General features: G+C 33.5%; 1 protein-coding gene across 14 annotated transcripts in view; it reads right to left on the reverse strand.

Moving 5' to 3' along the window:
* Window positions 1–27,815, reverse strand: part of PTPRK (protein tyrosine phosphatase receptor type K) — a 505,373-nt gene that overhangs the window by 69,775 nt on the left and 407,783 nt on the right. For all 14 annotated transcript variants that reach the window (XM_019729452.2, XM_074333558.1, XM_019729449.2 and 11 more), the window contains exons 9-13: window positions 26,952–27,061; window positions 25,751–25,952; window positions 21,880–21,985; window positions 15,312–15,585; window positions 12,718–12,754 (exon numbers count right to left, since the gene is read on the reverse strand). In XM_019729452.2, the coding sequence (XP_019585011.1) occupies window positions 12,718–12,754; window positions 15,312–15,585; window positions 21,880–21,985; window positions 25,751–25,952; window positions 26,952–27,061 (729 nt within the window). The remainder of the gene's footprint in view (window positions 1–12,717; window positions 12,755–15,311; window positions 15,586–21,879; window positions 21,986–25,750; window positions 25,953–26,951; window positions 27,062–27,815) is intronic.

Genomic DNA, 27,815 nt, shown 5'->3' on the forward strand with positions numbered 1-27,815 from the left:
ATACATCCTCTTTGGGAGAAACAAGAGACATCACATACTAAGTCATCCCAGATAAAGACTGAATTACTTTACATCTCAGGGGACATTTGAAACTGGAGTCTCCTATCCTGAGGTGCCTTTACTTCCTGCAGAAAAGTTAATTTAGGTAATTTTCCATTACCCTGCATGTGAGCATCTGTTCTTGTGAATGAATGTATCCAAATAAAAGCACGATGCAAATGTGGGGCAAATCAGTCCTCTGAGAGAGTTACTCAATTGAGGCTCCAGAGATCTCAGAGCCTCCTGGAACATTGGCCTATCAAGGTTTAAGAATGTGTATCTTAAAATGATATTTAACAAGTAAAGTTTAGATTTTATTACTCCTATGACACTAAATTTTAGTAAGTCTAGCATAATTACGATTTTACTACATATTTATTTCAAAGAAGTCTTTATTTAGAAAAAGAAAAATGGAGAGAAGGCAGTCAAGTTTAAGGTAACAGCAAAAATCATTTTAGCAATATTTTGGTAAATAAATATCATAATAGATTAGGGAGATGAGCACATCACTGGTTATTTGGTCAATTCTAAAACTGAATTCCTCTGAAACTAGAAAAGAAGTAAGCCATAGTTTAGAAACATGAAATATCTTCTATTTTTCTCTGCTACATTTTACTTTAGATGGCTGTATATGTCATAGGGAAATTTGACTTTCTTTTTTATGGCTTGTAAAACAATTATTATACTGAGAGAAAAACTGAAATTTTGCTTCACAAAATTTCCATGTGGTTTTAACACTGATTCCCAAAACCGTATGTTCTTTATCAATAAACAGGATATATAGTTTAGACATTTCACAGCAATGTTTCACAGACAGCATTATACTGAACACTGAAAAAGATATCTATGAAAACATCTGGTAAACAGAAGTCAAACTGAATTTAACTGTTGATGTGCATATTTTTCTAACTTTTTTCAACTTGGTTATATATCTTAGAAGAGATGTAACTTTTTTTTTTCAGGAGAGATTTGAAATACTAGTGTACTTTATGTACAAGTATGCTCCTATGATTCATTTTACCATTCTGCAAAGCATTGTGTGAATTTTTCAAATGGCTTCTTTAAACTGATTTTTTTTTTCTTTTAAAGGTTTTCTTAGCAGTGAGTTTAAAAACTCTCCACATTCGCCTCTGCCAACTGGCTTATCTAATGAATTCCAATTTACTCCTGTGGCTACTCATGCTTTCTTCTACTATGATTAATTTTTGACACATTTTGTTTTTAAAGAATAAAAGGCACAGTTTTCACAACTTCTAGGAATGCTGCCCTGTTCAATGTGAGAATGTCTGAAGAATTTTGAAACCAGAGGCTGTTGGTGATTAACAAAAGTATATCATAAACCAAAACGATTTAGAACTGATTGCAGCTCAGAAAATGTGATACAACCACTATGTTCTTAAAGATACAGTAGTACCTCGGTTTTCGAACATCTCTGTTGACGAACATTTAGGTTTATGAATGCCGTAAACCGGAATAAATGTTTTGGTTTTCGAACACGACTCAGAAGTGGAATATGTCACACAGCTTCCCCTGAGTGCAAGATACTGAGGCCTAGCTGTCGGCTGTTTTCGAATGTTTCAGAGCTCGTGGACTACGTTTGAAAACCGAGGTACCACTGTATTTCAAAGCAAACTAAAGTATTTTTAAGCTTTCCCTAAGAGGTAGCCTTCGATGAAAGAGCTTGAGTGTTTGTTAATTTTTTTTCATCAACTTGACACAAAATGTACCACATAAATTGAACATGTTCATGTGATCATCTCTTTGTTCTTTATAGACAGTTTTAAAACAAAATCAGTGGTATCATTATGTAAATCATTTAAGAGTAAAACATAGGTGTTAGCCATTTTTGCCCATTAGATAAGCAAAATCTTAAAAGACTGGTATCAATTAGTAGTGATAAGAGTATGGAGAAACAAGCATTCTAATATACTATTTGAAATGTAAATTTGTACAACTGTTTTTGAGTGTAATTTGGCTGTAATTCTTTTAAAATACATCCATATCATATGACTTAGAAATACTGCTTTTAGGAACTATTCTATAACACACAATATAAAGATCTTAGCCAAGGATGTTTATTCTATTATTACATTAATTGCAAGACATATGACCAATCTAAGTGCCCATAAATAGAAGAATTAAACATACATTCACACAATGAGATATCTGTATTTTCTAACTTGAAAATACGTCCAAGACATTTTAAGTTAAAAAAATGTAAGCTTCAGGCCACTATTTTAGGATGAGAACAATTTTTTAAAAATCTGTGTATTTTTCTGTCTATAGAACTATAGATATGCTTCCACAATTGCAAAATAACTCTGGAAAGAAATCCTCATCATGTTGGGTAAATATATAAAATTTTGTATTTCAACACATTAGATCAGTGATTTGTTTTATATAATCTGATCCAAAAAGCCTACATAGTTTTCAGACACGAGTATATTTGTTTAGTGGAGGTTATTAGCAAATCCTAAACTATAGCAAATACATAACTAAGACTTTAACTATCGTACTAGAATGAAAAGAAAAGCATATTCTACTTTCGAGAACAAATCTTGGCAGAGTTGCGGAATCGCCATGCAGAGGACGATATCTTGTAATTCAAGACAGATGTGGACACTGACTATTTTTACCCCAAATCTGCTCTGCATGGTAACTACATACAGGTGTCATACCCTCCATTCTACAACTGGCTTCCTTGGAGCTCAGTGTCTAGCTGAGTATTTGGCAAAGAGTAAGCAAGCAGACAATAAACACATTCTGAAAGGAATAGCAGACTTCTGATGTTTAGCTGCTGGTGGAATAGTTAGATGTAGGGAATTAAGCAATGCACAAAGATGAATTCAAGAGATGACTGGTGTTCACCCTGATGATGTGAAATTTATGTTTTTTAAAAACCAGACACCAACAACACTGAGACATGATGTAGTAGGAAAACCTTGAGAAAAGCCCAGATTATAGGAGGTAATATCTTAGCTATATGCTTTTGGACCACTAATTTTCTTTTTACCTTGTCTCTCTACAAAAATTTTATTATTTGCTCTAGTCTTCAGCGTACTGTTAGACCACCAACAATGAATCACATTCACTTCAGCTATCACTCTTAGTAGCGGAACTTGCCCGAAAAACAGTAACTGGCCAAAACAAAGCAAACTTTATAAAGGAGTCAGACCTGAGATGAAGGTTATCAGGGTGAGCAGAGGAAAGTCTCACTATAATAGTACAGTGGAACCCTACCTCTAAAGCATAGCCCAGTTGGATTTTCATCTGGGAAATAACAGCAGCAAACAGACTAAGGATTGGTTTCCTCAAAGTCAAGGGTGGGATTTTAAGAAGACCAGACACAAAATTAGGTGTTATTTGTAAATAACAGCAGCAGCCAGCAATTAAAACATTGTCTTACTGAATTTACAATATGGAAGACACACCTGTACACACAAACATCTCTAAGGAAGAGTAGCATTGTTTTAAAAGTACAATTTGTATATTTATTTAAGGATCAGTGATAGCAAACTGTGAACTTCTTTCTGCTACTACCAGGGACATATAAGGGGTATATAAGATACCACAAGAATCACTTTATCACCTCCACTATCATATTTACAAACATGAATTTCTGCATTGCCTTAAACAATGAAGTGGAAATAGTAATTTCTTTACCAGTAAATTCTGCAGGAGCTCTTGAAAGAGTAAAAAACTGTAAGAAGTGTACAAGATTCGAAATTTTGAAGCTAGGTTGTGATCCATGTCAAGAATAGGATGTGACAAATCTAGAACTATTTAGATGTTTGGGTGATAGCATTCACCTTTTGTCTTTAAAATAAAAACACACTAAACTATACATGTGCTCAGTTATGTGGCATTTTTTTATATCTCATTTTCACAAAATCCCAGAAATTTTTATTTTAAAATAAACTGGAATTTTCCCAACATTTTTATAAGTATAAAAGGGAATTCATAATTTACTTGAGAAACCTGATCATAAAAAATACTAATCTAAAAGTTTTAAAGGCAAAACAAATAAAAAAATATGTCATTTATTATCTTTCCTTCTATCAGTAGTGGTCACAGCTCATTCAAGAAAGATCCAATTAACTTTCTACTCTAATGCCAGTTATTAAATCAGAGAGATAATCTTTAAAGTAATCCACATTTCATTAAAAACTGAATAGAATGCATAATTTCAGGCACTAGATGGATAGGGAATAAAGAATACTTGGTCTATTATGGAGTAATAATCATAAACCAATGTTCTATAACACTCTGCAAATGTGTTTCAATGAGGCCAAACTGGATTTTAATCTTTTATCCCTACAATAAGATAAATATAGAAAAAAGAGAGGCAGAGCACATAATACTGTAATATTGAAATAAAACAAAAGTAATCTTTTGATGTGACGATTCAGTCTAAAAACCTGTTTTTAACTGCGAACAACAAAAGTACTTTTAAGTTTTCTGTAATTTAGCATTTACTTTCTTCAAAATCAAAGGATTAAAACAGGGAAATCTCACTGCCAGTATATAAAGACAATAATAATATTAGTATCAACAAACAGCATACATATATACCCATGTGAGTATGTATGTATCTACATATGTACTTGTGGGTGTGTATGAGTTTGGAAAAGCTGCACCTGCTTAGAAACACTGCTTAGAAACCTCCTCACCCACATATCCAAGTTCATCATTTACATTTTGCTTCCCCCATAACTGTGGGACACAACTCAGCTAATTTTCTGCCACGTAACAAAAATCCCTTTCCTTCAGTTTCCAATAACCTGTTCCTCATTTTCTTCTGAGCCCTTGCTAGTAGAGACTTTAACATTCATATTTCTACTAATAGTCCGTTAAAGGCAATTTAGGCTTTTTGTATTATGCTTCTAATAATTCTTTGAAGCCTCTGCCCACTGTCCAATTCCACAGGCCCTTCCATATTTTTAGGTATTGGTTACAGCAGGACCCTACTTCCAGGTGCCAAAATCTCTATTCGTTAATTTTTATACTATAACAAATTAGCACATATTAGTGGATTAAAACAACGTAAATTTATTATCTTGCAGTTCTAGAGGTCAGAAGTCCTAACTGAATCTTTTGTGACTACAATTAAGATGTTTGCAGGCTTGTGTTCTTTCTGGAGGCTCAAGGGGGAAAATCATTTCTTTGTCCTTCCAAGCTTCCTGGGACCACCTGCATTCCTTGGCTCACAGCCCCCGTGTCTTTCTGCAAAGCACATCATCACTCCAATCTTTGCTCTGTCCTCCCATCTGTTCTCTGACTCCCACTTGCCACTTATAAGGCCTGCTATGATTATACTGAGCCCACCTGTATAATTCAGGATAATGGTCCCATCTCAAGATCTTTAGCAGATCTGCCATGTCTCTTCTGCCATGTAAAGTAACATATTTACAGAGTCTAAGGATTAGAATATGGTCATCTTGAGGGAAGGGGAGATTATTCACCTACAACAGAGCTCTGTTTCATTACGTATTTAATATAATATGATTCCCTAGAAATGTTAACAAGGCTCAGTTTTGATCGACAGTGTAAAAAAGCGATTTTGGGGAGAGAGAATCCTATCACCAAGAGTTCTGCCATCTTTGCTCTGTAAGATAATGTTATTTCTGACCCTTGCTCCTAAATGTCTATGAAATGTCATATAAGTAGTGGAGTTATTCATTCTCATTCATCTCTGAAGGCATTATTCCTAGAAATAAAGGCAATGATTTAGACTTGATATTATTTGATATTATCTGAATTAACTCTAAGTTATAAAATTCTCCCTGATACGTAATTGGCATCCTCAGTTTGATGCTATCATTATGTGATACACTAACCACCAAATAAAAATCTTAGGATTGGTCTTTAATCACATTAGAGAAATGATTACTATGTGGACTTCTGGTAATCGTATTATCTCTGTTGACATGATGATGGGGATTGAACATATATTAGTGTATAAATTGGTGATTCCAGACAGGCAGTGTAGAATAAGTGCGGTATATTAAAAAAAGTATAGGGAACTTATTTCTGGTTCTATACTTTCAACAGTCTCTACTACTTTGGAAAAATCACATCATCAATGAATATCAGCTTTCTCATCCATAAAACGCAAAGGTACTAAACTTTTAGCATAAAATCATTTTATAAAAGAAATACTAAATAAAATATAAATATTTTATTAATATAAGTTTATAAGTTCAAATTTACTTATTACCAATATAATTTCAATTACTTATAAAGTCAATCCATGAAAACGTAAGAGCTGTTCAGTGGTAGATTTGAAAATCAAGGATTATGAGTGGTAGCTGCAGTATTTAGGAACATATTTATTTGAATATTCTTTTGGCTGAACATTATCAATACATACAATCTCAAATGACACTATCAATTTAGGAGCTCACTTTGCAATTTCTCGATATACTTAAAAACAGAGGTGGAAGGAGAAATTTTATTTTTATATATTTTCAGAAATAAAGAAACAATGGAAAACTTAAGGGAAGATATTGAATATTCTGTTTATAACAGGTTTGTGGATGTAACCATTGTTTTAAATTTAAAAAATAAATTATTACAGAAGTAAATGCTCAACCCTCAAAGTGTCTGCAAATAAACTAATGGTATCATTGTAATACATTGTAGCATCATTGCTAAAAAATAAAAATAAAATAAAGATAACAATAAGTAAATAAATTTCAATTGACTTCCTACAACAGAGTTTGGAATTCATCACTTGCCAGAAATTTCCAATCAGTAGGTTTGCCATTTTTGAAAACTCCCTATTACATTAGTAGAATACTTGTATGGTACACACAATTACATTACACACAAATTTTTTATTGTATTTTTTTCTAGCCTTTAATTTTTCTCAGGTCTTTGTACGTGTCATGAATTGGACCATTAGCTTCTCAGTGTCAAGGGCTCCTATGTGTCATTTGCTCCCTCTACTTATAGTAATGTAAATACTCTCTCAACAGGACCCGTGAGGACAGGACATTCTGGACATCACTCATTCACAGGGTCACCAGGAGTCAGCTGACTTGGTGACAAATAACACACAACTACTCTCTACTCAGGCCATTGAAAAGAAGAATAATTCCGGACAGCGATAACAATCTTCCATTCATTTTTCCATTCTAAAGAGGTTGACTGCATTTATATTAAACATCAGTCGCGGAAAACAAAGATAAACACATTGTCACCCTTACCCTTATAAACCTTATAGTCCATTCAGACAGCTCTTGATCCTAAGAAATTTCTGAATAATAAATAATTTATACAGTCATTAGCCTTTGAATCCACTGTAGAAATGTTATGTTTTTATTCTATTCTAGTTTTTCAAAAGCAAAGGAATATTTTAGTTTTGCAAACCTGTTTTACATTAGTAGAATACTAATGTAAAGAATTGACCAGTTGTTAAATTTTCAGTATAACATAGTATAATAGAGAAATAACTTTCTCCATATTAAAAAAAAAAAAAAAAATTAGTGATGAAGGCCTTTGACAGAGAAACATGAAATACTGGTGCTTAAGAGAGGCTACTTCTAAGACATGAACCACTGATTTAAGCGTTATTAAAATTGTACTTGTTTCTCGGCTTGGTTTCATGTAGGTATGCTTTCATTTTCCTCCGTTCAAGAAAAATGAAACCCCAAATTCGATACATTTTTGATAAGTAGGACACAGATCCACAGGCAGAAAGAATGAGGAACACTAGTTCCCTTGCAACGGAAAGGAGTGCGAGCACCAGCAAGAGCACTTCAGCATTTAGAGGAAAAAACAGTCAAGTTTACTCATTGATTACAATTTTTCAGAAGGGATGGCAGCTTCCTCAAAGCTGATTTCATCCTAGGGACCAAGAAAAGCCACACTTCTGTCCAGAATTTCTAATGGCCAGACTAAACTGTCACAGGTGACCCTAATTTCCATCAACTTAAAAAAATTGTATAAAAAAGAAATCTGAAAATTTCTTTCTGATGCCTTACTATTTCCTTCAATATGTAGCTGGCAAAACATAAAGAATCTTAGCACAATTTAGGAAACTAAGATTGGGATTTTAGACTGTGAAATCCATTTAAATATGTTTTTTACTTGAGACCTCAACCCTACTTTCAAACCAACCTCCACTGCAATTGTAAGCTCCCTAAGGAATAAAGAACAAGAGTGCAATTTAAGAGCCGAAATTCTTGAGTTGTACTGAAGTTCAAGTTCATCTGTGGTAAATACGGTGGGAATGAATTCAAATAGCTTCTACACACATGGTACAACCAAATGGAGCTTCCATGGTTTTACTGTAACTTCTTGATGGACTAAGTGTTCTTTTTCTCTTCCCGTTTGTTATTTTTGAACATCTGATCACCTAAATAGACACTTTTAGCTATCTGACACTCAGAGTAAAAAGGCACCAATGAAAGATTTGACAAAAGCAACATGAGACAAAAGTAAGATTAACAGAAAATGCTAAACAAACTAACACAAAACAAACAAAAACAAACTAAAAAACCCTACTCATTATCCAGTATTTAGGGAATAGACAGCAAAGAAGGGAAGAAAGAAGAAAGAAAATAAATAAAACATTACCAGTGTTATTATGTTTGATCATATAGTCTAGATACAATATTCCATGCACACCTACTTGTCTGTGACAAGTTCGTTTTTCTTAATATTGGAATACATGTTTAAAATGCCTGTTAGCACTGAAGTCAAGATACAGGGGTTGGGGAGGACCTATATCATTGTTTAATGTGATATTCTGAATTAATAATGATCTGACTAGGCCATTCCCTATAAAATAATTCTCCAGTGTTACAGACATCTTTCACAATCACATATCAACTTTGGGTTTATTAAAACAATAAAAAAACTTATATTAAATAAATGGGTGAATGCAGATATGCATGCCTTAGGGTTTGGAATTTCCTTTGTTCCATGACTTCTAGGGAAACTATCTAGCTTCCTCCTTTCCAGGTCTCTTGGAGCCCAGTGCGGATAAATTCCACCAGAGTTCCTATGCCAATGCAGCAAATATGTTCTTGGTATTCTAAACTGACACCTAACAAGTTCCCTATTTCAAAAATGTTATTGGTGACACTTAGGTTATATGGATTTTAAGTGCTTTCTTGCAATCATTCATGGAAATAACTGGTCCTTTACACCTCATATTGGAACCAAACCATTACCATTTTTTAATTTTTATTCCTACGGTGGGGGAATCTATCATTAATTCAGATGTCATCTGTAGGTAACACATTACCCACTAGTAGTGGTTTTCATAATAAGGAAGGACATTTATTTTATCAATCACAAATATTTGCAGTTAAGGAGTCCCAGTGATGGGTAGCTCAGCTCAGAGTTTTTTCAGCTCCAAGTTGGCTCTTTATTTCCTGTGACTTTCTCCTCGTTATAGCCCATTTGACTCTCAACCTCTAAATGTCATTCTTACAAAACAATGCCCAAGATAAGAAGGATGGGTTGGGGATTGTCCTTGCCATCTATTTTTTTATAAATTAGGAACAAACAAATTTCTTAGAAGACGTGACAGAAGAGATATCCTTAGATCTCCCTGACCAAAACTGCATTGCATGCACTTCCCTACACCAGGCATTGACGCTGGTGCATGGGAGTTGTCTAGATCGGTGGTTCTCAAAGTGTGGTCACCAGAGCAGCAGCAGCAGTTACAGCCATAAACTTGTTAGAAATGCACGTGGTTGGACCCCTCCCTAGTCCTACTGATTTAGAAACTCTGGGATTGAGGTCCAACAACATGTTGTAACGAGCCCTCCGGTGATTCTGACTCAAGCTGGAGTTTGAGAATGGCTAACTAAGATCAGTCAGATTTATTCCCTGGGTCTGAGCCTACCTTCTCTGAGCAGCTAAGGATACATTCTCCTCAAGGCCTTTGCATGGATTCCCTCTGCCTTGAATGTTCCTCACCACATGGGTTACTCCCTCATTTCCTTTACCTTACCAGTGAGTACTTCTCCGATAACTATAAATAAAACAGTAAAGCCTTAGTCACATGCCCAGGCATTCCCCATCCGCCCTTACTATTTTATTTCTCTCCAAATAATTTATCACCATCAGACTACCACATATTTATTTGTGTCTGGTATGATTCACTCTAGTGGAATTTAAGTTCCATAGAAACAAGGGTTTTGTTCAATGCATTCACTGTTCTATCCTCTATTCAATGTTCTACCAGAACATTGTCTGGTATATAATAGACATTAAATAAATACTTGATATACGAATGATGAAAATACTGATATCCAAATGAAACTGGAAGAAGTTAAAGAATGGCTAATGGGAAGACAGGCAAGAGTCTGCTGAAGTAAACTATTTACAATTGGAGTATTGGAATAAAATCCATTTATGATGGGAACTTATGTGTTTGTCATAATATAGAATATAGACATATTTCATTCACTTAAAAAAGCCTCCCCTTCATTTTAAATGTTATGTTCAAATAAATTTGCATACATTAAACATTTTTCTGTTCTATCAAATTCTATAGCTTTTATCAATGGATGCCAGATTTTTTTTAATGAACAGATTTGAACAACATAGAAATCTCCTTTAAAATTAAATTTGAAGTAAATAGTTTTCTTCCAAAAAATCCAGAAATTTATATAAGGGGGAAATTGGACACAACCAAAAAGTTTCAATATGTAAGCTACTTATATAAACAGATTGTAATACTTTCAACTTCTCATACTATTGATTTTGTTTTTTACTCTTATTCTAGGGAGTTATTCAATATCTTGATTTCTTATGAATGCCCACTTTATGTTAAGAATAATTTTATATAAATGAGTACATGGTTTCATAAATATTTATGCCTATATATTTATAAAATTTTAAATGACATAATATGCTAAATATTATTGAACAAGATAAATAAAATATCAATTGAAATTCATCTCTTGTTAGTTTAATATGGATGAAGCATGATTTTTCAGTAAAGTAGTTATGAAAATCCTTGGAGTAAATTTTATCATTGAAATAATTTTTTCAAGAAGAAAATAAAGTTATCACAGTATACATTAGTTATGACACTATGGCACACAACACAAGGCTTTTAGCTACTTATTTATAAATAATTGTGTGTACCAATTTAGAGGACTGTTATAAATTATATGTAAAATGATGGATAGCAAACCAATATCAAATAGTCTATAAAGCATGCAGCTTTCACAGTGCTCCCACTTCACTGTACAAGTGACTTTCCAGTGTTGCCCCCTTTTCCCTTCTTTCCTCCCTCCCTCCCTCCCTCCCTCCCTTCCTTCCTTCCTTCCTTCCTTCCTTCCTTCCTTCCTTCCTTCCTTCCTTCCTTCTTCCCTCCCTCCCTCCCTCCCTCCCTCGCTTGCTCTCTCTCTCTCTCTCTCTCTCTCTCTCTAATTAGTTTCAGGTGTACAAAGCAACGTAATACCAAAAATAAGACCTAGCCGGACCATCAGGTATAATGAGTTTTTTGAAGCAAAAATTAATAGAAGACCCGGTATCATATCATATCATATCATCATATCATATCATATCATATCATATCATATCATATCATATCATATCATATCATATCATATCATATCATATCATATCATATCATATCATATATATAGACTGGGTCTTATATTAACTTTTGCTCCAAAAGACACATTAGAGCTGATGGTCTGGCTAGGTCTTATTTACGGGGAAACAGGGTAGTTAGACATTTACACACCTCACAAAATGATAAACACCCCCCTACCGCGACATCTTACATAGCTATTACAATACCATTGACTATATTCCCTATGCTGTACTTTACATCCCATGACTATATTCATATAGTCTGCATGCAGACAGCTTTTCTCTTATTTCTCGTTAGAATATACCAAGTAGCTCTCTCTTCCTTGTTGAAACAATTAATGTCTTAAATAAAGGGTTATAAACATAGTGGATGCTGGAGACTCTCCCACTCTGAGCTCTAAATTCTCATTCAAAGATGAAAATGTTTTCTCCTAAAGAAACTAGACAACAAAGCTATAATATGAAATATAAGAAAGAATTGCCCTGGCCATTAGCGATCATAGATCTAATAATTTAATGGCATCAGTTGGATTAAATAATAATAATAATAACAATAATTTTATATATATATATATATACACACACACACACATACTTTTTTTTTAAAGTAAAGCATCTTCAATGAAACCACACTACTGAGGATGATATGCACCAATCTCCACACCTATGCTCTTACCTACGGACTAGCTTGATTCTATTCATCTTTGGTTGTCTACCATAGGAAGTAATAGAGGTTTTTAGACAAGCAACTTGTTATTTTGAGCTGATATAATTGAGCTTTTCCCAATATGTTGGTTGATCAATGGCACAAGACATTTCAACCCCTCATACTCAATGGCAGAAATAGGCCTTCTAAGGTTTTCTAAATCCTTCCTATTCTCATAACAAGATTCCTCCGGTCAAGTACTGTAGGATCGAAAGTAGCACCCCATTACGTGTTAAAGACACCCAAGTGAGTCAGAGGACTTGGCTGCCAGTTTAACTGTGCCCTATTACAAATACTCTGTAATAGAAGTGACGCGTGTAATTAGCCCTGAAGCAGGGAACAAAGCTGTTACATTTTAGCAAGCGGGTAAATGGAATTTGAAAAAAAATAAAAAGCAAACCTCTTACCTTTTGTAGCAATTCGTACACACTGGGTTTTAGTTTCCTGAAGTAAAAATGAAAGAAAATAGTCAGTGTATACGTAATGTTTCCTATTTCATAAACTATATTATGAAGCTCAATGGGGGTATAAAATATGCTTATAAATAATAAAATTGCAGTATTAAGGAAAGTTTTAATGTTTTTATATGTATCCTGAGGTTTTTTTAATCTAAAATAAGAATTTAAAAAAATTTTCAGTATTTTTCTAAAGATTTAGATTCTGTTTCATATTGTAATGAAACAGGCTATCATCTAAAACAAGAAGTATGGCATTCTATTTGCATTTATTGTACTTTTTAAACAATCAGAAAGAAAAATGTATTTGCAAAGCTAATACGAATCAGATCCAAATATAAAGTTCATTTTCACCTCATAGCTGTACACTCAGACCAAGCTGGGTATTACATACACTCACTTGGAGTCTAGCATGACTAAAGAGCTAAATGGCAGTAGTTAGAAAGACCATAAAAAAATTACATCACGGTTGCAATATAATTTATCTGTTCTTTTTTTCTTTTTAATTTAGCACTTAGGGGTTAAATCGTTTTTGGTGTGATTTTTTTCTTCTTCTCTTGCTAGACAGAGGGGTTCAAGGAAATAGAAATAGAAAAAGATACAAATTACTTCAGATTCTTTTTTAAAATCTTTTGTGTCTTTTTTTTTTTTTAGGTGGAATGCATTTGTAGGCCCTCACTTCAGGACTTAACTCATTCAGTTTATATCTTTGAATATACAAGAGGTTGGAAAGGATGTTAAAGCTAGTGAACAAAACAAACAGGCTATTTGTTTTTAAGATGTATTTATAACTCCATCTTGAGTAGTTCTACATATCGATAAACCAAGAGTTTATACTTTTCTCTTAAGCATTTATTATTTCTAAATTAAATGAAATAAAGCACTGAGGAGGAATGAGTAATTAAAAATGAAAGCATGCACTTCTATTACTTAATTGTGACCTGAAGCCTCCATACTAAGCTACAAGAGATTATTTCACTCTCCCACAAAGGCCCAAAGGGATTTTGATTTCCTAAAAGCAATTGTTGTTAACTCTATCAGGATTACCAGCCTCTGCTGGTAGGAGCCATGTCACTTTTAAAACTCTTTGCCAGGATAACTGTGAAATATATTATTGCTACTTTGTGCTTTGATTATACCACATGTAGATATATTAACAATTAGAAGACAAAATTCATAACAAAGCTTTTAAAGAGTGCCAGAGAAGACCCTTTATACCCAGAATGGAAAATTAACTTCTATCATCATCTTGTTTTTGAGCAGCCCAGTTTTACCAGCAGCACATAATGATGTGTAACTAGGAATAGGGTAGTACAATTGCCTCTAAAGACTCCCTCTCATGTAGAAATAAACTAGAAGAAAAGCATTTTCAACCATGAGAAGCCTCTGGTTTGGGGGTACACATTCGGAGATGCTGTGGCATTTTTCTCTGCCATATACTATAAGCTAACCATATAGGGTAAGCAGAAAGATAGCGCTTTCTATTCAACAACAACCAGTCAACACCTTAATTCTCATGCTCCCTGAAGAAATGTAAATGGATTGTCATGTCTTCCAATTAAACTATTCCAAGATATAAAATGACTGTTGCAATTGGATATCACATATTTCACATCATCTCTCAAGTACCCACCTCAGGGACTCAATTACCCAAACCCAGCAATTTCTTATATAGCCACAAGTACACAAAATGGTCATTCTTCTACTGGATTGTAAATTTTAAACATTTTCTATTCTCAACATTTTTTTTCTATCTTTATCTGAAAAAAAAAAAATAAACTAAGTTTTAGCAAAGAAAAATCTTTCAAAGAGAACAGCATGAAGCATGAAAGACCAGGTTATTTCCCGTATATGGAACCACTGGTAGTTTCTAACTTCCTGTTGTGTTTTCCTCTTCAATATTCATTTGGGATCAGCGGCAGTGCTCAAAACAACTGTGTCCAAAATGGGAAAAGGAGGAGCAACCAGAGCAACGGAAAACAGGCTTCTCTAATGGCGCGGCATCCAGCCAGCTCCAGGCAGCCTTCTGTTTAGGTTCTGTCAGATATACCACGGGCATCCTATTACTTTGTAATCAGAGAGCTGTTGCTTGTTATTTACTGTTTGGCTTGTACCTCCTGAAAAGTTTATCAGCGTTTATTAACCTGCTGTGGAACACACATTCTGTTTATCCTGCAGTAAATTTAATCTTCTGAAGTGTACCACTACTGAGCAAAGACAGAACAATGCCTGATATTTACTAGGGCTGGAGTCCCAGCAGCAGCACACCCACCTTTCCAAATCATTTTATTTGCAATTGCTCATGTGGGCTTTCCTAAAGAAGGCGTAAGTAGAAGCAGTTACTAGGAAATAGGAATTCTGTGCAAGGTCATGTATGGAGGAGCCTCAGCCCAAAACTGTGCAGAGTTGGGAATAGAAACAACACCCTCTTTACACCGTTCTTTTTGTTTGTTTGGTTTCATGACACAGGCTACTGAGTGTTTATAAAATTTCAATTGCAGCTTTTCCTCAGGGTAGTGAGAAAGCATATTGTGGAGGAAGCTTACCTTCTCCACACTGCTCATTGCCTGGAAATAGATGTTGTATCCTTTGCGTGGAGCCAAAGGCGGGTTCCAAAAGCGCTGGTATGTCCGATTGTCACCCACTGTGAATGGTGCTGGTTCAGGAAGATTCCCGGGGGGTAGCTCTGCTGCGAAATAGTAGGGTGTACCCCCACTCATGGCATTTTGGTATGTGACAGGAACCTGGTAGCATTCCATTGCTCCGGCTTCTCGCTTGGTGCGGTGTGGGTGCAACTCTTCCACAACAATCTGATAGGCACTTTTTGGAAAGAGAAAATACAGCACAAATTTAGAGATTTTAGATACTGAGCTTTGTCAGCAAAGTATTTAATAGTAACATGCAACACTTAAAAATCTTTAAAGTCAGTCTTAACCCACTACATTCTTGTTTTCAGCTATTTTTCAATAAAATAGAATTTCACATGGATTCTAACCCCAAAGTAATTACTAAGGGACTCAAAAAATGTTTTAAAACACAAAACAAAACATAGAACTCTACACATTTTTAAATGTTGAGAAACGAGTCACCCTAATAAGGAACCTGATATTAATCAGAGACATGTAATAGATTAACTTCTTTGTCTGATACTTTTAAATGTTTAAAGTTAACATTTTCCTTTTAAATGATCCTATGGAAGGCTCAGCTCCAAGGCCCAACAGAATGGCTGCCTCAGGCCGGAGCTCAAAGCACCAGTTTGCAGTTGTCATCATGTTAGAGACAGAATGTGCTGACAGGCTTCTCCACCTCTTGACCTTGCCACGGCATCAACATTGGCTCACAGCTATGCAGATCTAAAGCACAAGTGACATGCTGCAATATGGGCACAGATGGACAGAAATCTGTCCTCGCCACTGAAATAGACTGACTCCTTATTCTAGAGCCGTTAATAATAAAACGTTACAACTTGTAGAGACAGATGGCAATTGGCCTGTTAAAGCTCAAACCTAAACCTCACAATACCTTTTTTAAAAGTCTTAAACTTTCCTACAATAGCTATTATTTAAAGAGGAAAGGAAATTAAAGAAATGCAACTTTAAAGATCTGCCTTATCACTTATAAAATTTCTGTATCAATTTCTGACACTCATATATTAATAACATTCTTTCTTTGTAGGGCATTCTTTAGGCAAACATTTTTAGGAAATGCATACCTAAGAAATTTGATGTTATTGATAGGTTTTTATATATTATTAATGAATTTAAAAGAATTAAGTTTCAAATTTACTGAAAATTATTAGGAAATGCATTGCAGTCACATATATACTCTTAAATAAGCTGTGTGTAGGGATGCACGTTTGACTCTTGAGTCTCCAGGCAAACATGCATATTGTATATATTGAGTACAGTCTCTAGTCAATGGATTTCTAGCAGGAATAGAATATTTTCTTTAATGAACTTCCATAACAAGAAAGAGAAACACACATGCGCACACACACACGACAGAGAGGAGAGAGAGAGAGAGAGAGAGAGAGAGAGAGAGATTGATTTTGCATCTATGACATGTAAAAATTAAAATTTTTATCAGTTTAGAATCTGGTATAAAATTCTAATTTAATATAAACTGTTATAAATATAAGACCTTCATAGATTAAAATAAAGGAGCTTTATAAATTAAATATTTTATTTTCTTCTTAATTACTCAAGTTTCTATTTCCCATTAAAATATTGCTGATAAGTTGGTAAGCTGGTATCTGTCTCCCTCTTTAGAAATATAAAAATTGTACTTATGTCAGAAATTGAGATTTGGGTAAGTAACTAAGGGAGTTTATATTATTTGAAATTATGTATACAGCATCATTCTCTATATCTCTGCCAAATTGAGTCTCTACACTAGAAATGTTATTTCCAAGATACATGCTCTCTGAGGGGGTCCGTGGAATAAGCACATACTAATTTTAAAATAAAGGAAATATATAAGCAAATATGTAAGTATAGCGTTTGGAGAGAAAAAATAAAAGATCATAGCTGACCTATGCCATGTTAAGCAAACCTGGTCTTTTTTTGTTTGTTTATTTTTCTATTTAGAATCCACATTTGTATATTATGCATTGGCATATCCTGTGGATACATACAAACATGTAGATAAATTCACACATGCACACATTCAGTCTTAACTAATTCTATTAAATTGACATACGTTGTACATTCCAAATTAAGAAATTTACACAGAGAAGCTTCTCTTTCCAGGTCTACTAGGAGCAAAGCAAATTGCTGACGGTGGAAAGCCATGAAGGAAGAAAAAGTGCTATTTGCTCCTTGGGAGGATCCCATTGAACTTGAGATGGAACCCTAAACTAAAAATTATTAAATTCATTTTTGAAAGACATTATCTTCCCTTCATTGTTCAATTTGTCTGAGCAGGCTGTTCCCCAACCACATACTTTCACTTTTTCTAAACTGTTTTTTTCCCCCCCCATCTCCCTGCTACTTCCTTATTTATCAATACAAATTAATTTAAGGACAGAAAATAAGTAACGAGAAATCAAATTAGAAGTGGTTTGACTGATTACATGAAATGGGCCTTTGCTCTCTCATCCTTGTGCTTGTGTAATTACCTAATGGTACTTAACTGTAGCTAGATCTAAATATTATTCAAGCTTAGTACTCTTGTAATTTAAAATATTCCAAAGTCACCTGAAGAGTTTTATTCACTCTACCCATATTTCGTGTACTCCCCATTCCTTTTAATTACATTTTAAAATATTTGTAAAATTAAGTTAAAATCAACATACTGGCATTATGAATCTTCACTCAATACTCAAAATATGATTTCCTTATATTAAAAATCTAAAAATGACTCCTCTATACTATAATCTAACTTGATTAAATATTGGAATTGTAGTCATTCTTAGTTTTCTGGGAAGCCAGATAATGACATCTCATCATGCAATTTCCCTTTAGTTATAAAACTGTAAGAATATACAAAGGGATTTTGTCATTAGCTCAAAAAGCCATATTATACATGTGGTAGATACTTCTCTTGATTTAATGCTTAAAAATATTGGAGCTGAACCCAAAATTACACAACAGCCTGATGTGGATCTTTTTTCTTTTTAATTCGATTCGTAAGTAAACCTTCTGTGAATCTGGTTATAATTTCAGCTTGTACACGTTCTTAGTGATATCAAATAACAAATTTTATAAAATTGTATACTTCCTCATATTTTATCTAAAATGTCTCTTTAAAGCTTTAGGAGAAACTCCCCAGCTCCAATGTTTTGCTATTTCTCTTATGGATAGACTTCCCAGGATCTCACAGGTACCATCCTCATACTGCCCCAGACCCAACATGGTGATAATCCACAGCGTAAAGATTTAATAGCCATTGCGGATACCGTATTTCTGTGGATACTGTATTTCTTGCTCTCCATCTCTTCACTCCTTAAACACACAAGCCAGGTCTCTCATGACTTAATCTATTTCTGTAAGAGGAACTACCAGTTTCTGAATAACAAATCTCAAAATCCTGGCATTAACTTTCAAAGGTCTATTTTTAACCATGTTTCCCTTGTAATATGCTACTTGAGGGCATGTCCTAAATTGCCTTATGTGGACTTCTATGCCAAGTATCCAGCTTGGCTGCTGGCACATATTGAATGTTATTAAATGAATGAATTTACAGAAACCATGGGTAACTTTAGCTTTCTTACTAAAATAAACTAAAAACTAAACTAAACTAAACTGAACTAAACTAAATGGACAGACTCTACCCAACAAGAACTTCACAGGTGCTATGACAGTGGCTTTTGGAACTAGAGTTTGTTCAACATTAGGAAGGCAAGAGCAGAAAGAATTCGATATTTCCATGGAGTTTGGAGAAATGGATGGTGAAACACAGTCTGGCAGAGACTAGTTATGCTAGAAAACAGGGAAAGATAGAACCTTGTGTTTAGAGCGTATGCTAGCAAAGCTAACAGATGGATGTTCTCGGGAGTTTTAGCTAAGGGGACAAATAGGTATGGCTTTTATTGGGAGGGGAGGAGATGGGCCATAGAGTGGAAATGACAACAAGCATTAGCAAAGAAGAGAGTCTGCTAGGCTGACATAAATAAAGAAGACATTGGGTGGAAAGTATAAGAATTTCAAGATTCTGAAGGTAGAAATGAAGATCCAATCAAAGATTTGAAGGACCAGACCATAAATACAATGCTTTGAAAATCCTACAACTTGGGCCCTCATTTTCTAAGAAATTAGAGCACTGAACAAGATCAACTTCAAAATAAGGCTTGAATTACTTGTGACAATACCTAAGCTAGGAATGTGGTCAGTGGAAATAAGACAGGACTACATCCTGAAAGATTCAAAAAGCAAAGAGGGCAAGGCTCATCTGAGGCCAAATTGCCTGACCACGCCAGTCATTCTGCCACCTGGCCTCCACCTAAAGGTGATACCAGACAGCTGGTCAATCATTACAAAAAACTAAAGATGGACAAGATGGGATGAGATTATCAGTTGGAAAACAGATATTTCCACCCTGGTATTAACATTCTTTTAAAACACATATTTGTGTATACATCATTTAATTATTTCTTCTTATAGTAGTCCAGGTTTAAAAGTTATTTATTTATTTTTTTTGAGCACTAATCTCCAAAGTGTAAAATTTAGAGCTCTCACACACTGGACTCAATTCCAGAAAAGGTCAAATGTCTTTCCAACAAATACAAGGAGATGTATGCCTGTGTCAGAGGAAGAGGATACATGATTTTCAAGGATTATTTTTGCATAACCATCAATTCAGATTATGTGAATTCTGTGTAATTAAATTTTTTGTGATAAGTAAACAAAGCCGAAGAAAGATTTTTGTTTTAAAAATGTATTATTGATGGTATGTTTCTTAATTCAACTAAGTTCCTGAACACTGACTATGAGCAAAGGATTTAGAAGGCTGCAGGCACTTCTGATTGTCCAGGACAAATCTGGATCCAGGCTCTGTGTTTTGTTGTGATTATTTTATCTTTGATTTACAATGCTTAGCACAGAACCTATCACATAATACATGGTCTATCAATGTTTGTGCAATAAATTAATTAAATGAATAAATAATTAGTGTAAGTTACATTATAGCACAATTGTGCAGTTTCCTGCTTATATTAAGTAAAGCTGAATTCACTTGAATATCTAACACTTAAAACATAAATGCAAGTACACGGCAGCTCATTTAAATAGCAGGAGCAGAATCAAACACCTACTAAGTAAATTTCATCACAGGTAGGAACATGTAAATGATCCTGATTACTAATCAATAGGAAAAGATATTGAATGCAGGCATTTTCACCTTCTCCTTTGGATCGGCAATCAGACTCACTCACAGGTCATTGATTCATGAATAGCACTCTATACTTACTTTGCATTTTCAAGTAGCCAATGTTTCTTAAGTACTTTTATTACAAGTATATTCAGTCATCTCTTTTTTCCTGTGGTGTGGTATTCCCATGATTTTAAGCTAGACAGGACTCAAGAGTTTCCTTATGAATTCAGATTCTCTTATATATACCTATATCTATATATCTCTATATCTATAGATATCTCTCTATATAGATCTCTAGATATATAGATAGATCTATAGATCTATATGTATAGATCTATATATACTTAATTAAAAATATTTCTTTCACTCCAGTGATATGTAGGATTACCTGAATGGGTAGCATGTGCTTATAAGGTCAAATGTATTTATTTTACACATAGAATGAAAATTAATTTTATTTCTTAATAAATGAACATGTAAACTACTTGAGAAAACTCAATTATGAAATACCAGCATTGATTTTTATGTCTTGGTTTATTTCTCAGTAGAAGTATAAAAACAAAAGTATCTACAAAAATTAAAAAATTTGAAATGCAAATGCGCTAAGTTTTAAATACTTATCTAATCACAAATATACATAAATTAAAATGGTTGGAATAATTTGACTCAATCCCTGACAATAAGATGGCTTCTAAGTTTATGCAAGTGGAGGGTAATATGGAAGATTTTAGTATTGGAAAGATAAAGGAACTAGCAAATTGAATTTTAGTATTTACTATGGAATTCACGATAAGCAACAATTTAGGAATTAAAAGGTCATGGAGGCTACATTCATTATAAGTAGTCCCCTTTTATTTCCTCAAAGGTTCCTATTTTTCAATCATTCATATGAAATTATTCAGAACAGACTTAATGCATTGGACCAGAGGTATTTTCTCATTCTATATTTGACAAATACCTTCAAGGCTCATATACCATAGATACCAATAGAGGAAGTGAAATGAAATAGGACTAGAGGAAAAAAAGAGCAGCTCTTAAATCAAATAGCACAGTGAGGTGACTGATTCAGTTCATGAATATCGCAAAAAGCCCCTTAGAATTCTACTCTTAACTACAAGTCTATCTTCCAGCTTTGTCCAAATGAAAAACAAAAACAAAACAAAACAGAAATAAAACCTGACAGTCAATGTCAAATGACCATCTCTTAGAAACGAGCTACTGACTACATTGGCTGCTAAGCAGCTATGAGAAAACATCCCGCCTACTGGCTGTTTTTTGCTTTAACTATTATTTTGCCCCTCTTACCTGATAGGTGCACCTTTGGCCTGTGCTGGTCTCAACAATACAGTTATTGTGGTGGCAGTTTCATTGAGAGAGGCATCAACTCCTTCATAGTCAGGCAAAGTGGGAGCTGATGAGTGATAAATGAGAAAAAAAGAAAAAAAGGTTCAATCAATTAACAGGAATGTACCATAGTTCAGGATGAATAAATCATCCTGGCTGAAGGAAAAATCAATGTAATACTTAGTTATCTAAAATCTACCTTATTTTGTTGACTAACATACACCACTGAATGTTAACCCTGGGAACCTAAGGCAGCAGAAGATATAAAGCCAAGAATTGTTGAAATATAAACTATAATTTGGCAACTTGTGACAAATGCTCCAAACACTTTGTGAAGATGCTTTAGGGTTTAGTTTCTTGAGACCTTGACATCAGCAATGATGAGATGGGATGAAGATGATAACTGTGGAGACTCCGGGTAATCTGGTTGAGGAATTGCACGGGGAGATGTGGAGACAGGAATGGCAGGAACTGAGGTAAAGGCTGCCTGGTGAGGCAGTGCTGTTTATAATCTAGTGGTTGTGAAATGACCCCATTAGAACCTGGGTCATTTTCACCAGTGTAGTTGCCATAGAAACACATCAAGGAGGTGTGGTGAATGCGAATGGCAACTTTTTTTGTTGTTTGTTTTTATCATGAACTAGCGCATTAGTTGCTAGATTCCTGAAAAGAAGAAACATAAATTTTCAAAATATTTGATAATGTTTGGGAGGTGGAGACTTTCTAATCACGAACTGGGTGAAAAAGCAACCTCAAATGTTTTTGACTATTTCCATGCAGAAAGATGTTTAAAGGAGTATATAACCTGTAAAATGTGTGCATTATCAGAATTACAGAACCAATGGCATCTAATAAATTTAAGTAGTTCACTCATTCATTGAACATTTATTGAATACATACTATGTGTTAAATTTTATAATTGCCATAAATATAAATAAAAATGAAGTGTGGTCTGACATTTATAAAATTAAAAGTAGAGGTTCACAGTTTATTAAGAGTGAGAGTCTTATAAAAAAAATTATAGCAAAATATTAGGTGACCAAAAGACAAAGACGTTAATTTGCCAAATGAGTGGATCTCAAACTAATGAGACCAGAAGTGCCTGGAGGGCTTCTTAAAGTACAAATCGCTGCCCCTCCTCCCTAGAGTTTCTGATTCAATTGCTCTAAAGAGGGGGACTGATAGTGTCTTTTTCTAGAGGGTTTCCCTCTAGAAGACCACACTTCGAGAACCACTACTCTAAATTAGTGTTGGGTGTTGGGAAGATGAAACGGAGAAGATTTCACAGTTTAGGTGATGCTTTGAGCTGAACGTTAAAAGCAGGGTAAAAACTCATCAGGAAGAGAAAGCATAGAATAAAATTCCAGAGACAGGAAACAGGATGTTTGAAGACACCTAATGTGAAAAGGGATGGTATGTTCCAACACCTATAAGCAGTTTGCTAAGCCTGGAGCTTTATGTTCATGCATAGACAGGAGTGCAGAATGGAAAGAGCTAAACAATGAAGAGCCCCAAATGCTACCCACGCATGGATGTTTGGGCTTTATCCCTCTGGATACAATATATCAGACTTTAAAAAAAAATTAAAATTTTAGAAGGAAATATATGTTGTATAAAGACTGATATAAAAATACATTGAAGCAATATAAGTCTGAAGGCAAGGATACTCCTTAAAAAGATATGTCAATGATCTGTTTAAAATATGGTCCAGGGGTGGCTGGTTAGCTCAGTTGGTTAAAGCGCAATGCTCTTAACACCAGGGTTGCCGGTTTGATCCCCGCATGGGCCATTGTGAGCTGCGCCCTCCACAATTAGATTAAAACAACTACTTGACTTAGAGATGATGGGTCCAGAAAAAACACACTTAAAATAAATTTTTAAAAAAGTTAAAAACATAAAATGTTTAATATATATATGTATATATAGATATACATATAGATATAGATATATGGTCCAGATAGAAAGGCAGGAATAGTGACATTATGAAGAGGCAAATTATCTGAGTGTTATTTAGGAAGTAGAATCAATAGATATTATATATGCACACTATGTATATGTATATTATATATACGTATTATACATACATACACACATACATATAAATCATGCCCCCAAACATCATTCCTTCAATAAATTTACTTCATGTTTATTTAAAATGCTAAGGAATATAATTACAGGACTCAATGGATAAATAACAATAAATTACATTAAAAGTTCAAGTGATGCTTAGAACCACATAACTATAAATTTTATCAGCCCGAGCTTTGATTAGTACATGTTTCCAAAATATAGTGACTGCAGCAATCACTATATTTGTCTTTAAAGTACAAATCAAGTACCATGTATATAAGTTGCTTCGAGTGAAACGGCAGTTAAATAATTCAAAGAATTTGCTAAATGGGTGTTCAGTGTTTAATTATAAATTGTCTATTCAATACAAAGAAAACATGTGAGAACCATCATATGGCTCTCAATAATGTCCATTTGTTCAATGCTATCAGTTTTACAATTTATGTAAATTTTGTAGATATCTCTGCTGAAGGATCTTATTTATTTATAGCACTACTACTAATTCAAGAGGGTAGGAAACATGTCTGACTATGTTATGATATCACAAAGTCATATTTTATAGTAAAGTGACTCAACAAGTATTTTAAATTGATGATTTAGAATGGTTCCATCAGGAAATAAATTAGCAAATTTAATACATTGCTACTAACATGATGAATACTTTAATATTCTTCTTTATTAGAATATTAATATAAATCAAATATTATACAAAGGAACCATAGCTCATACTGAAACCATAGTTAATTTTTCATGATACAATTTTTCAAAGTTTTGTGTTACATTAAAAACATTTTCAAATAAAATGTCTGACTTAAAAAAAGCGCGTAGCTTCCTTCTGATGCTTCCTTAGCAATTCAGAACAATGGTCGACATTTTTTAATGAGGTGTTACACCATTTATGTATGCTATGTAGAAATATAATAAAAATAAACATAAACAAAAAGAACTTAGAAATTCAAAATTAGAATTTTAATGTTTTAATTTTAATATATTAAGTGGTTGACTTTTTTTAATTTTAACTCTTCAGTTACATATATATTTATTTTAGTAATTGTAAACAAATAATATAAAACATTACATGAGCTGCTGTAAATTTAGGGCATTTTACAGTGCTAAATATTAGCAAAAAATTAGGCAGGTTTAATTGATAACTTGACTATATAGGAGAAATCACATCTGTAAACAATCTACTCAAATGCAAACAAACTATGAAATTACTAGCATAAATTTTGTAAACTTAATTATATTTATTTATCAACTTAACACATTGCCATTCTGAAATTTATATTAATCTGTGTTAGATTTCAAAGGGAAAGAAAAGCTCATACTTGTTTATTATAATTACCAGAATGTCAGTGAAAAATGGAACAGAGAGATAAGATATATGGTACTAAAATAGTAAAGTAAGGATCTTTTAAAATTCTTTGATAAAATCCATTTACAGTAAAGGTATGATACCATAAATTACCAACTCCTCAAAAGTATTATAGGCCTGTTAGCATAGATAATAAACTTTAAAAGATTTCTGATAAAGATATAACGTAATTTTTTTAAAAAACCACTGTCAATTAAAACAACTTTCAGATGTATTTGGTCTTGGACATAAAAACAAGAATAATCTAAATTCAAATAATTATTTAAAGTGCTTTCAATCATAAATTACATAAAAGATTCAATAAGTGAAATGAACTACTCTTAGTGTATATGTGATTTCCTGGGACATGCTATTAAAAAAAAAAAAATCCTTTATTTATTTGCATACCTGAGATATTAGTTGTCACATTGATGGATGTGGCTGGCCCAAAGCCTTTGACTGTGCTGGCTCTTATGAAAAACTGGTATGTGGTTCCAGGATGGAGATGCATAAAGACATGGTGTGTACTGTTCCATAAATTTGATACAGTCTGTGGAGGTCCAGCCACTGGAACTGCAGGATCAAAAGATCTTATGCTGCTGTAGCTAACCTGTTTTAAGAAATACATGTCCTATTAAATATCCAATATAAGTCACTCAAGGCCATCACTATGGAATGAATCACATTTTTTTTCACGTCTTTTCCATCTCTTTTGATATGGTTATTTAGCTGTAATTTTGTATCGACTGTCTGCCTATCTATCTATCTATCTATCTATCTATCTATCTATCTATCTATCTATCCATCCACAGATATACCTAGAATTATATCTGATTAGACCAATATACATCTATTTTCTCCTATCAAAAATAAATTAATATACTTAACTATGAATACATAATCTTACGGTTATATATTTTAATGCATATGAAACAAAGACAGCGTTCAACAAAGGTTTGTTATAGTTAACTTAATCTATATATTGTCCAAGTTACATATATTTCACATCAACAGTACTCAAGCATGCTGATATAGTCACAGATTATAAGATTACACTAGTGATTCCCATTCCCATCATGTACTCTGTAGCCACTACAAATTTAAGCATTTTATGCTGTAATCAACACTGACTTACGCAGGAACAAAACTATACCTTAGTACAATTAAAATGATCCTTTCTTTTCAGTTTTTCACATTTAAAAATATGATAATTTATATTCCAAGTTGAGATAAATCTCTGGAATAGGTTTATAACATATTTTGCTTTTTGGTATTAATGCTTTCAATGGTCTCCCCTAAATCACAGAATGAAATATAATTTCTTCATTTTATAAAAATTCCCTCTATCACCATCTTTAAGTCTGTTTGAAAAGGCCAATCCTGCTTCCCTAGAACAACAACTAAAACACACATTTACTTTAAGAATGTTAAAATTCTAGGTCAATGTTTGTTTTTATATTAAATTTTGGGATCAAGGAATGGAAAGTAAAACAGAGGAGAGCTAATAATGATTTTATTCCCTTAATCCTCACTTACTTTTTTCCCCTTATTTCCCTCTAACCTTTTCCTTTCACTCTCCCTTCAATACACTCCCTTGTTCTCTCAGTACCTCATATTGAGTGATGATTCCATTTGGATCCAAAGGCTCTTTCCAGTTCAAGAAAATCTTATTTTCAAAGGATGTTCCTTGAAGAGAATTGACTGGTACAGGACCGGGCACTACAAATACATACATTTCGGTTGTAAGAATTCTTATATCAGTAACAGCAAAAGTAAATCATGTAAGCCAGATAAACCAAATTAAAAATACACAAAATAAATATAAATGTGTCTTTAAAAAGAAAACAATCTTACATGACCCGTTTTCAGACTTTAATATATGGCAATCTAAAGTAACTCTATAAGCTTCTAATGCAAAAAATGTACAACCGCAATGTTATTTTTATTCAAAAGAATATTCTATCACTTTAGAGAGTTGAATAAATTCTGTAGTTTTCTCTGTTGTATACCTCTAATAACACGAAAATCTCATTTGTAATTTGTTCCATAAACACAGTTATATTTCCCTGAAAGGTATTTTGAAGATTATAAGCCCCTAAAGAGTCTCCATAAACAAAGTTCAGAAAATAATGAATCGTAATAATAATTAACACTCTTTAGACTCTAAAGGCAAATTATATTGCACTGAATTGAAATGCCTACTAATAGTCAATCTGACTTTTATAGCTATAGTTATTAAATTTTCTATAATTTAAAAGATACATTGATTATTACAATTTTTTAAGAAACAAAATGAATAGGTTCAAATATCATATCTTCTGTCTTTTAAATGAATTCACTTTTTAAAAACTAAGAATCAAACCATTTTATAACATCATATTTGTTTTGAACTCAACAATCAGTATAACTAGTTTTGAAGTGTCCCCAGGTGTGACAAGATTTGAGAAACATTCATTCCAGTCTGCATTTGCAA

Source organism: Rhinolophus sinicus, linkage group LG05, assembly GCF_036562045.2.
Source record: "Rhinolophus sinicus isolate RSC01 linkage group LG05, ASM3656204v1, whole genome shotgun sequence".
NCBI lineage: Eukaryota > Metazoa > Chordata > Mammalia > Chiroptera > Rhinolophidae > Rhinolophus > Rhinolophus sinicus.